This window comes from Heterodontus francisci, chromosome 2, assembly GCF_036365525.1.
Source record: "Heterodontus francisci isolate sHetFra1 chromosome 2, sHetFra1.hap1, whole genome shotgun sequence".
Classification (NCBI taxonomy): Eukaryota; Metazoa; Chordata; class Chondrichthyes; order Heterodontiformes; family Heterodontidae; genus Heterodontus; species Heterodontus francisci.
In genome coordinates, this window is record NC_090372.1 from 146,502,417 (window position 1) to 146,514,489 (window position 12,073).

Below are 12,073 nucleotides of genomic sequence, written 5' to 3' on the forward strand. Positions count from 1 at the left end.
ATTCCTCCCCCTTGTTGCCCTTTACACTGTTACTATCCCAGTCTATATTAGGATAATTGAAATCCTCCCTTTATCACTACTCTGTAGTTCTTGCATCTTTCTATAATTTGACTGCAAATTTGCTCCTCTATCTCCTTCTCACAATTTGGTGGCCAATAGTATATACACAGTAGCATAATAGTTCTTCACTTGTTCCTTAATTCTAACCAAGTAGATTCTGTCTTTGACTCCTCACAGACATCATCCCTTAGTAGTGCATGGTAAGCATTTCATGGGATGTTTATCTCTTGGCAACACTGTACAGGGTTTGAAAGCATTGATAGGATAACAGTGTATGAGTGACAGTTATCATGGATCACTTAGTGGCCTCTAATCTCCGGGCTGCTACTTCACATTAGAGCTGTTCTATAATCTTACCTTGGTAGCTTTCTTCTGGTCAACCATCTCCTTGCAGATGCCAAGTCTGGTGAGTTATGCAGACAGTAACATTTTACTGGGTGAGCAGAGCAAGACCCCTGCCTTTTATGTCAAGTAGAAGAAGAATTTTGTGTTTTCTTATGAGCTAGTATGGAAAAATTTCCATTGGCATGTATTAAAATTATAACCTTGGAGTATAATTTTGCCAAATTTAGCAAAGAGCGGAAATATTCCTCTTACATAAGTAAAGGATAGCTCAGTAGCTTGCTTGTTGCAAGGAATTTTCCACAATAATTTGGATTGTTCTGGAAGATGAATTAGTCATGTTCTGATAGCTGTTGCTGGCACTCAAGGAATGGCGTATTATTCCAGAAGACATTTTCTACTTGGCTAGTGACATTTTTCCTAAGTTGTCATGGATACCTCAAGAAACAGAAACAATGTTGATTGGATTCCATTCCAGCCTTGGGTCTGAGTGGGCTTTTCTTTGGTGGGAAGTCCAGTCTTTATCCAACAATAACATTTTTTGGAACCCATGCACTCACTACATCTGCGCCACTTGATTATGTCACAGCTGGAGGCAGTATCTATCGGAGCCAAAGATGAAAGACCAGTTGAAAAGATATGCTGGTTTCTTCAGCTGATCTAAATATAAATACTATTAGTAAGTTGATTTATTTTCTCAGATAGGTATTCTCTCCAGTACTTAGAGGTGGAAAGAAATCAAATTTCAGTGGGAGGGGTGCTGTGGGTAGGGGGTGGGGGGGGGGCGGGGTGGGTGGTGGGGAAAGGAAAATTTTAAAAATCTAGACTTACTTTCTTTTGTTCAACTATATGGACTACCCTGGGACTCTCCTCTCCTGAACCATCAGCTTGCAGGGTGTCCCACCACTAGCTTTCTTCAGATGGATGTCACTTGGATGCCCAAAGGTGAAGTGAGGATAGTAGAACAAAGTCCTGAAATAATTCATCTTGAGTCTCACGTCCTGTTTGCTGCACCTAAAAACTTAACCATTCCCTAGGCACCATGTAGAGGAATATCTGCCCTTTAGGGTAATACAGAATGAAATTAGTGAGCAGTTAGAAAGCATGGGTTAATCAAGAACAGATTCATTTGAACATTTTTGAAGAAATTACTGAATGTGGTGGGATATTGTATAAAGTAGCAGGCAATTAATAAGATGGCACAAAAAGACCTGTTATGACAATTAAGGCACAGAGTATTAAAAAGAACTTAATCACATAGATCGAATAAGGCCTGTGGCCAGAAAGCAAAGCGTAGGAGTCAAACGATATTTTGCAGATTAGCGGGATGTGGGTTGTGGTGTGTCCAGGGATCTGTATTAGGATATCTTTTGTTTTCCAGTTATATAAATGATTTGGACATAGGCAGAAGAGGAATAATAATGAAGTTTGTTGATGATAAAAAATTAGAGTAACAACAAACTGATGATGAACACACGTGATTTCCAGAGGAGGCAGACAGGTTAGTGGAATGGGTAGATAGGTGACAGTTGTGTTCCAATGCATAGAAATATGGAGTACATTTTAGGAAAAAGAACAATGAAAGGCAATAAAAACAGAAAATGCTGGAAATACTCAGCAGATGCATAAGGAAATAGTGAAAGAAAATATAGTCTAAATTGTTAGGTTTGTACAGAGCACAGCTACAGGGAGATGTGCAGGTGCAGATATATAAGGGGTAACTTTCCAAATATAAATTGATAGTAGGGAACCTATCGACCAACAATGTATATCAACAAGTGGCTGACAGCAGGGAACCCACCAACCAGCAGAGCAGCATGTATGTTCTACACTGCCAGGGCATACTCTTCCCAATATATCTCTCAAGATGAAGTTCAGGTAGAAAACACCATTTAAAAGACAAATAGGATTTTAACACCTAAGGGCATGGAATATAAAGCCAAGGAAATGGCATTGCATTTGTACAAGACATTTGTTAGGCCACAGCAGAAGTATTGAGTGCAGTTGTGGGCACTTTATTATCGGTAGAACATTGGATCTATGGAGAAATTACAGTTAAGATTCATTCGAACGACAGCAGGAGTGACAGGTCAAAGTTCTGAAGAACAGCTCAAAAATTGATTTTTTTTTTAAATTACTGGAACAGAGATAATTAAGAGGAGCAATCTAATGGAGGTTTTTTACAAATTATTAGAAGTTTTGTCATGATAAATAGTGAAAGACTAGCAGAGACCCACAAAACATTTGCGGTCAAATTAGTATACTTTACCAATTCCGACATCTCATCCACCTCTCCCATGCCATCCCCATCCCATGCCATTCCATCCTTCCCATGCCATCTGTCCTTTCAATGCCATTCCTCTCATGCCACTCCTCCCTCCCATGTCATCCCAATCCCATGCCATTCCATCCTTCCCATGGCATCCCCCTGATGCCATCTCCTCCAATGCTATCCCCATCCCATGCCATCCCTCCTGTGCCATCCCCTCAATTCCATATCATTCCCATCCCATGCCATTCCATCCTTCCCATGCCATCTCACTGATGCCATCTCCTCCACTGCCATCCCTCCAATACCATTCTCTCAATTCCATGCCATCCCCATTTCAGGTCATCCTATCCTTCCCATGTCATTCCTCTCATGCCACCCCATTCCATCCATCTCTCCCATGCCAACCCCATCCCACTCGTGCCAGCCCCATCTCTCCCATCATCACCTCAGTCTCTCTTTATTTTATATTATATTTTACCCCAGTCTTTATCTCATATTGGTCATATTTTACCTCAGTCTCTCTCTATTTTCTCTTTAAATTCTGTAATGTCAAACCTGTTTTATTCCAATCTGCCTTCAAATCTTTCCAGTACCAATCACCATAGTCTCCTCCTCACGCGCCAGGCACAGCCCCCAAAAATCTGTCTTCTCCATTCACCAGGTGCCTTGTTTGAATCAATCAAAAACTATCACCCAATGCACACTGCCCTTTAATGTTACAGTATCTAATCAACCAACTGTCAGCCCACAGGTACAAAATTTCATTGGAACTTACAAAACACTCCGCAAACCAAGATCTTTAAACCCAACAGAAGTTGTCCTATTTTTAAAATAGGTTTCCCTCTGCGATCTCTATTACACTGATTAGATTTTATCTCAGTCTCTTTCTATTTTATATTATATTTTACCTCAGTCTTGCTGGATTTTCTATTATATTGGCTATATTTAACCTCAGTCTCTCTCCCTCTATTTGATATTACCTTGATTAAATTTTACCTCAGTCTCTCTCTCAGTTTTATATTATAATCTCATGAGTGCTTACTAAACTCATCTCTCACAGTAAGTGTGAAAACCTTGAACATATCCACTCTATACCTGATCTGTCATTTGGAGCCAAATCTAAACACCATAAAAAGTTTTCATTTGCACAACTTACCTCCCTTGCAGTGGAAAATGGGGCCAATAAACTTTCTGCTATGTACTGAGTGCTTGCTCCGCCACCAATTCAACCGACCGACCAATCAGAAAAGTGCAGACAGAGAGAAGCTGCGTATTATTGTAATAGATTTTTGACAAATCAGTAAAAATGGTGTAGAATCCAGATTATCACTAGAAGAATAGAAATAGGAAGTTAGAAGATTTCATTTTACACAGCATTATTAGAACATGGAATGATTTATCACAAATAGCTATTGAAGCAAAGACTAGAACATTGTTTAAAAACAATTATACAAGCCTCTGAAAGTGAAGAATAGGCCATGATGTGTGAAAAGGCTGGGGAAATAGTCTCCTTTTGTGCAGCAATTTCTAGATTCTTTAAGACTAAATTCCGTACATATAGTTGCTCCATCAGTAGAAAGCTGTTCTTGTACTAAGTACAACTTTAAGTCCTGAGTGTATACCATTCAACAATTCTGTTGACTTTCCTCTCATATCTGTGAATGTGTTGGGCTGCATTTTAAGAGTCTGCTGCCAAAATAGGGCACTACGTCATGGAGCCGCCGCAATTTCAAAAGTGGTGGCTCATTAGCGTGGCCTCGGCGCCCACCCTCCGCGATAACGTGGAGGGGGTGGGCAAACCGCCACAGGCGATGGCGTCCGTCGCCAATGCGCAGGCGCTGGTGCCATTTTTAAAGTGTTTCAAGCCCTCAATGCACATTTAAAATTTAAATGGACAGGTAAGTTTAGGTTTCCTAAAACTAAATAAAATAAACATACTATGCACACTCCCACCCCCACAATGGCAAATCACAACATTCCTGCCCTTTTCCCTCCCAGAATACAGATATTCAAAATTTGACCTTACCCCCCTCAAAGTTCGGCACCTTTGCCCTTTACCCCTTCCCATCACCCCCACCCCCCCCCCCCCCACAGTCCAATCTGTAGCATTTTAACCCTGCTCCCCACTCCCGCACAGTGAAAAAAATCCTCCTCCCCACAGGTATCACACCCCTTCCCCGAACGGGGATTCGAAGGCACGGCATTGTCGGCCGTCCCAATGAGGATTGGTGCAGCGATTAAGGAAGCGATGGGACCCTCATTAAATCAGGTATGTAAATTAGTTTACATATTTAAATGGGGGTCCCGTCACCGAGTGGCGGGGCGGCCACCATGAGCCCCTACCCCTGAGATTGGCACGGGGCCTGTCGCCGTTGGTGTCTTCATTGCCCCCCCCACCACCAATATTCCTGATGGCAGAGGGGCTTTAAAATCCAGCCTCTTGGGTGAATTGAATATGCTGGGTGAACTGAGAACAAACCAACATTTAAGTCGATAGCTTCAGGTGTGAGTTGTTGAAGTCCTGATGTTATCATATTCCATACAAATAACTTTATGAGTTCACACTCCGAGCAGAAATCTTCATAAAATTAAAATTAATGCATGGGAAATCTGATGGGGCCTGCTGACTATAACAAAAACCCCTTACTTTCCTCATTTGTAATCTTCTTATTTTACTATCTCATATTTAATTGCAAAGAGCGAACTGAAGAAATGAGTTTGATTGTCAACTAAGTATCTGTATTCTGCCTTTGTGGCTTTGACTTCTTTTAATTTAATTTTAAACTTGAACTTGAAGTGTTTTTTTTTATTAGTGATGTTCTGAGGCAGAAATGTTAGGGTAGAGAAAAATGCCCTATCCCCCAGAGGAGACCATCTAGAGCCCTCAACATGTTACATTATTACAGTTACCAGTCCCTCTTGATCTTTTTTGTCCATTCTACAAGCCCTGGCACTGCAGTGGTTGTTAGATAGTTTATTCCTTTACAAGACTCAAATTTTTCAATCGGGAAAGGTGACCTCTTGTCCTCCCCAGGGCAATTAAAGATAGTACATTGAACCAAAGGATGCCTTGAGGCATTTGAATTGGCTCGCTACCCTCAACAACTCAGAATAGCAGAGGCTGAATGGATAATTGAGACAGCAAATGAACTGAAGGTTTCACCCTTAGGATTGATTTCCACATCCTTAACTCCCTCTGTATAGTGTTATGGCAGTTCTTACATAATTTAGTAATGCACCAGAGGAGTATAACTTTCTGTTATTGCTATTTGATTAGTCGAAGCTACTGTTCGAGCCACTTATTTCTCTGATCCTTTGCAGCTTCCAAAGTAGCTCTGTGTGCTCAAACAATAGTGGAAATCTCTTCATTGGCGCTCAAGAGATTAATTGGTTGATACTTCGTCGTGTGCTTCTCATGAAGGTATTCTCAAACATGGCTGACTGATTAGATCACTGATTGAATAATGATTGTTGGCAAGTACCAGAAAACATTCGAAGTTTGCAGTTGTTAATGCTTCTTACTGAAGTGAAATACAAGCTGAAAGAAATGCTAATAAATTTAAGGAGGGGTAGTTAAGATCAGTTCTTATAAAATGCAATCCCATTGAAGAGAAAATGAAGATAAGTTTTTACCTTTTTTTTCCATTACAGGACTCGTGTTGTTTCTCCTGTAATAGATGTTATTGACTGGAAAACATTTCAGTATTATCACTCAGTTGATCCACAACGAGGAGTTTTCAACTGGAAGCTGGACTTTCATTGGGAACCAATACCGGAGTACGAGCAGAAATGGCGGAAGTCTCCCATCAGCCCTATACAGTAGGTGTCCACTTAACTGTCTGTTTAATTATACTTGAAAGCTATAAGGCAAACAAATATACAATAGGAAGTATTTAGTTAGAACAAACAGTTCCTAATACATCTGTAAAGCAAAGGGGTAAGTGAATGAAGTAAAGCAGTATAAAAATTAAGTGTTGAAAATTAAAGAGAAACCATTTTCCTATTTTATTTTATTTTATGTTGCATTATGGAGCTTTTTGAGTGGCTTAATGGGAGAATGTACCATCTGGTATGGCACTGAGCTGCACAGACCTGGAAGGTCCAGGGTTTGATCTCCAATTAGCAAAGAACTTGTTAACTTCAGCAGTGGCAACAGTGTAGTACTATTGCTGGCTTCAAAGTGCCCATAGAGGGGAGCACGAGCTTGGTTCCTGCTTCCATTTTTTATCAGTTATTCTTACTGCAAAGTGACCGTGTATGGAGATCAAGTGAAGACATGATCCAGGATTGGCTATGATGCCCACCACAGTTGAATAGCTTGGTTTACTTTGGTTACTGGGACAAGATACTATAAGTGGGGAGGGGAGGTGGTGGCATAGTGGTATTGTCACTGGACTAGTAACCCAGAGACCCAGGGTATTGCTCTGGGGTCATGGGTTTGAATACCAGCACAGCAGAAGGTGGAATTTGAATTCAATTAATAAATCTGGAATTAAAAGCTAGTCTAATGATGGCCATGAAACCATTGTCGATTGTTGTAAAAACCCATCTGGTTCACTAATGTCCTTCAGGGAAGGAAATCTGCTCTCCAAACCTGGACTGGTCTTCATGTGACTCCAGACCCACAGCAATGTGGTTGACTCTTACATGCCCTGTGAAATGGCCTAGCAAGCCACCGCTATGAAGTCAATAAGAAAAAATGAAACTGGTCGGAACACCTGGCATCAACCGAGGCACCGGAAACGACAACGGCAAACCCAGCCCTGTCGACCCTGCAAAGTCTTCCTTACTAACATCTGGGGGCTTGTGCCAAAGTTTAGTTTAGTTTAGTTTAGTTTAGAGATACAGCACTGAAACAGGCCCTTCGGCCCACCAAGTCTGTGCCGACCATCAACCACCCATGTATACTAACCCTACACTAATTCCATATTCCTACCACATCCCCACCTGTTCCTATATTTCCCTACCACCTACCTATACTAGGGGCAATTGCTAATGGCCAATTTACCTATCAACCTGCAAGTCTTTGGCATGCGGGAGGAAACCGGAGCACCCGGAGGAAACCCACGCAGACACAGGGAGAACTTGCAAACTCCACACAGGCAGTACCCAGAATTGAACCCGGGTCGCTGGAGCTGTGAGGCTGCGGTGCTGACCACTGCGCCACTGTGCCGCCCCGCAAAAGTTGGGAGAGCTGTCCCACAGACGAGTCAAGCAACAGACTGGCATAGTCATACTCACGGAATCATACCTTACAGATAATGTCCCAGAAACTGCCATCACCATCCCCGGGTATGTCCTGTCCCACTGGCAGGACAGACCCAGCAGAGGTGGTGGCACAGGGGTATACAGTAGGGAGGGAGTTGCCCTGGGAGTCCTCAACATCAACTCCGGACCCCATGAAATCTCATGGCATCAGGTCAAACATGGGCAAGGTAACCTCCTACTGATTACCACCTACCGCCCTCCCTCAGCTGATGACTCAGTACTCCTCCATCTTGAACACCACTGGAGGAAGCACTGAGAGCGGCAAGGGTGCAGAATGGGAGACTTCAAAGTCCATCATCAGGAGTGGCTCGGTAGCACCACTACTGACCGAGCTGGCTGAGTCTTAAAGACCTAGTTGCTAGACTGGGTATGTTCCAGGTGGTGGGGGAACCAACAAGAGGGAAAAATAGACTTGACCTCGTCCTCACCAATCTGCCTGCCGCAGATGCATTTGTCCATGACAGTATTGGTCAGAGTGACCACCGCACAGTCCTTGTGGAGACGAAGTCCCGCCTTCACATTGAAGATACCCTCCACTGTGTTGTATGGCACTACCACCATGCTAAATGGGATAGATTTCGAACAGATCTAGCAATGCAAAACTGGGCATCCATGAGGCACTGTGGGCCATCAGCAGCAGTAGAATTATACTCAACCACAATCTGTAACGACATGGCCCGGCATATCCCCTACTCTACCATTACCATCAAGCCAGGAGACCAACCCTGGTTCAATGAAGAGTGCAGGAGGGCATGCCAGGAGCAGCACCAGGCATAACTCAAAATGAGGTGTCAACCTGGTGAAGCTACAACACAGGATTACAAACTGCGTAAGCAGCATGCAATAGACAGAGCTAAGCGATCCCCTACCCAACGGATCAGACCTAAGCTCTGCAGTCCTGCCACATCCAGACATGATTGGTGGTGGACAATTAAACAACTAACTGGAGGAGGTGGCTCCACAAATATCCCCATCCTCAATAATGGGGGAGCCCAGCACATCAGTGCGAAAGATAAGGCTGAAGTATTTGCAGTAATCTTCAGCCAGAAGTGCCGAGTTGATGATCCATCTCGGCCTCCTCCTGAAGTCCCCAGCATCACAGATGCCAGACTTCAGCCAATTCGATTCACTCCATGTGATATCAAGAAACAAATGAAGGCACTGGATACTGCAAAGGCTATGGGCCCTAACAATATTCCGTTAGTAGTACTGAAGACCTGTGCTCCAGAACTTGCCACGCCCCTAGCCAAGCTGTTCCAGTACAGCTACAACACTGGCATCTACCCTGCAATGTGGAAAATTGCCCAGGTATGTCCTGTACACACAAAGCAGGACAAGTCCAACTCGGCCAATTACTGCCCCATCAGACTACTCTCAATCATCAGTAAAGTATGGAAGGTGTCATCAACAGTGCCATCAAGCGGCACTTGCTTAGCAATAACCTGCTCAGTGATGCTCAGTTTGGTTTCCACCAGGGCCGCTCAGCTCCTGACCACATTACAGCCTTGGTTCAAACATGGACAAAAGAGCTGAACTCAAGAGGTGATGTGAGAATGACTGCCCTTGACATCAAGGCAGCATTTGACCGAGTATGGCATCAAGGAGCCCTAGCAAAACTGAGGTCAATGGGAAGCAGGGGGAAAACCCTCCACTGGCTGGAGTCATACCTAGTGCAAAGGAAGATGGTTGTCGTTGTAGGAGATCAATCATCTCAGCTCCAGGACATCGCTGCAGGAGTTCCTCAGGGTAGTGCCCTAGGCCCAACCATCTTCAGCTGCTTCATCAATGACCTTCCTTCAATCATAAGGTCAGAAGTGGGGATGTTTGCTGATGATTGTACAATGTTCAGCACCATTTGTGACTCCTCAAATACTGAAGCAGTCCGTGTAGAAATGCAGCAAGACCTGGACAATATCCAGGCTTGGGCTGATAAGTGGCAAGTGACATTTGCGCCACACAAGTGCCAGGCAATGACCATCTCCAACAAGAGAGAATCTAACCATCTCCCCTTGACAGTCAATGGAATTACCATCACTGAATCCCCCACTATCAACATCCTAGGGGCTACCATTGACCAGAAACTGAACTGGAGTAGCCATATAAATACCGTGGCTACAAGATCAGGTCAGAGGCTAGGAATCCTGCGGCGGGTAACTCACCTCCTGACTCCCCAAACCTGTCCACCATCTACAAGGCACAAGCCAGGAGTGTGATGGAATACTCTCCTCTTGCCTGGATGGGTGCAGCTCCAACAACACTCAAGAAGCTCGACACCATCCAGGACAAAGCAGCCCGCTTGATTGGCACATCTACAAACATTCACTGCCTCCACCACCGGCGCACAGTGGCAGCAGTGTGTACCATCTACAAGATGCACTGCAGCAACGCACCAAGGCTCCTTCGACAGCACCTTCCAAACCCGCGACCTCTACCAACTAGAAGGACAAGTGCATCAAATGCATGGGAACACCACCACCTGCAAGATACCCTCCAAATCACACACCATCCTGACTTGGAACTATATCGCTGTTCCTTCACTGTCGCTGGGTCAAAATCCTGGAACTCCCTTCCTAACAGCACTGTGAGTGTACCTACCCCACATGGACTGCAGCGGTTCAAGAAGGTAGCTCACCACCACCTTCTCAATGGCAATTAGGGATGGGCAATAAATGCTGGCCTGGCCAGCGATGCCCACATCCCATGTATGAATAAAAAAAACCTCACAGTAATAGTAACTCTACCACAAGCAAACAAGCAGATAGCTAAACTAGTTAGGACATTCTCCGTCCAGCTTCTACTGAATTCACAGCATTAACCAGCCCTTACCTTTCCTCTAATTTGCAATTTCCCGCTGGCAGTAAGGATAACTTTTGTGGAAAGTATAAAGTAAGGATACTGTTCAAAAACTGTTGCTAAGACACGTTTATGGGGCACAGTAAAGGGAGAGTTGCTCTGAATCTGACTGTATTGTACCTGATTTAATGCAGAAACTGGATGATGATTAGTCAAATAGGCAACATTGCCGACCTATAGGTTGATGATATTCCCCTGAAAAACGTTGGGGAAAATCTTCACTAGCCATTTATTTTATTCATTACCTTAATTCGGCATGATTTCGCTCTTTCGCTGTTCTTGTTTCAGGAGTCCTGCAGTATCTGGAGGAGCGCTAGGGATCAATCGGCATTACTTCCAAAATATTGGTGCATACGATCCTGGAATGCTGATGTGGGGAACAGAAAATGTGGAACTCTCTCTGAGGGTAAGGTTCTAATCAGAATGTCAGAACCCTCAAATCTGACTGATATCTGGTGCATTAGTCTTTAGCACACTGTACTGCATATGACAACATAGTGCCGGAGTTCTGAAAGCTTTGAAATGCTGATATCCTTGATTCTGTGCAGAGGAATGACACCATTCTTTGGTACTATCATGTGATAAAGTGATGACTCGGTTGCTCTGAAACAAAGGGATACTGAGGGATTGATTGCAACATGAGGTTAGGCAATGATAATGCTCGGACAACAGGCATTAATGTTTATCATGTAGCTTAGTTAGCGGACATATTTAATACCAAATTATGATCAAAACCACAGCATCTCTAGCTATGGTTTCTCTTCATGCCACCATACCACATCCTCTGGAGCCCCTCAACGATCTGTCCTTGGCCACCCCCACACCTTTCCTCATCCACAGGCTGTCCCACACTGACATCATTCAAAGACACGGGGCCACTATTTTTAACTCTCTGCCAAGTGGAAACCAAGCGGTTAGTGGCGGGTAGCTAAAATGGAGTGGCGGACATACCTACTTTTCTTCCAACCCGATTTTAAATTGCTGGCGGTAAGGACACGGGCTTCAGTCGCAAGATCCTCTTTAAATAGACACATTGAGCTCCGTTTATATTATATTATCCTGAAGCCCGAGCTTGGGAATAGTCACCAGCAGGACAAACCTGCTGGGTGCTGGTTCGTGATTGCAGAACAGGCCCAGTAAGGTAAATTTTTAACTGAACAATTGTCCTTGTGGGCCAGGAGACACAAGTGCGCTCCTTTGCTTGGGCTTCTCCTTGTCCAGGTTGGGATCACTTCTCGGCCCCTCCCCCTCACCACTTACCTGACTGGCAAGACTGTT

The 12,073-nt window shown here is 43.9% G+C and overlaps 1 protein-coding gene across 1 annotated transcript in view; it reads left to right on the forward strand.

Annotated features, from left to right (window-relative positions):
• The window catches only part of LOC137379978 (polypeptide N-acetylgalactosaminyltransferase 15-like), a 134,108-nt gene that overhangs the window by 63,153 nt on the left and 58,882 nt on the right, over window positions 1-12,073 (forward strand). The window contains exons 4-5 of the mRNA XM_068051427.1: window positions 6,326-6,493; window positions 11,084-11,201. Coding sequence (XP_067907528.1) covers window positions 6,326-6,493; window positions 11,084-11,201 — 286 coding nt within the window. The remainder of the gene's footprint in view (window positions 1-6,325; window positions 6,494-11,083; window positions 11,202-12,073) is intronic.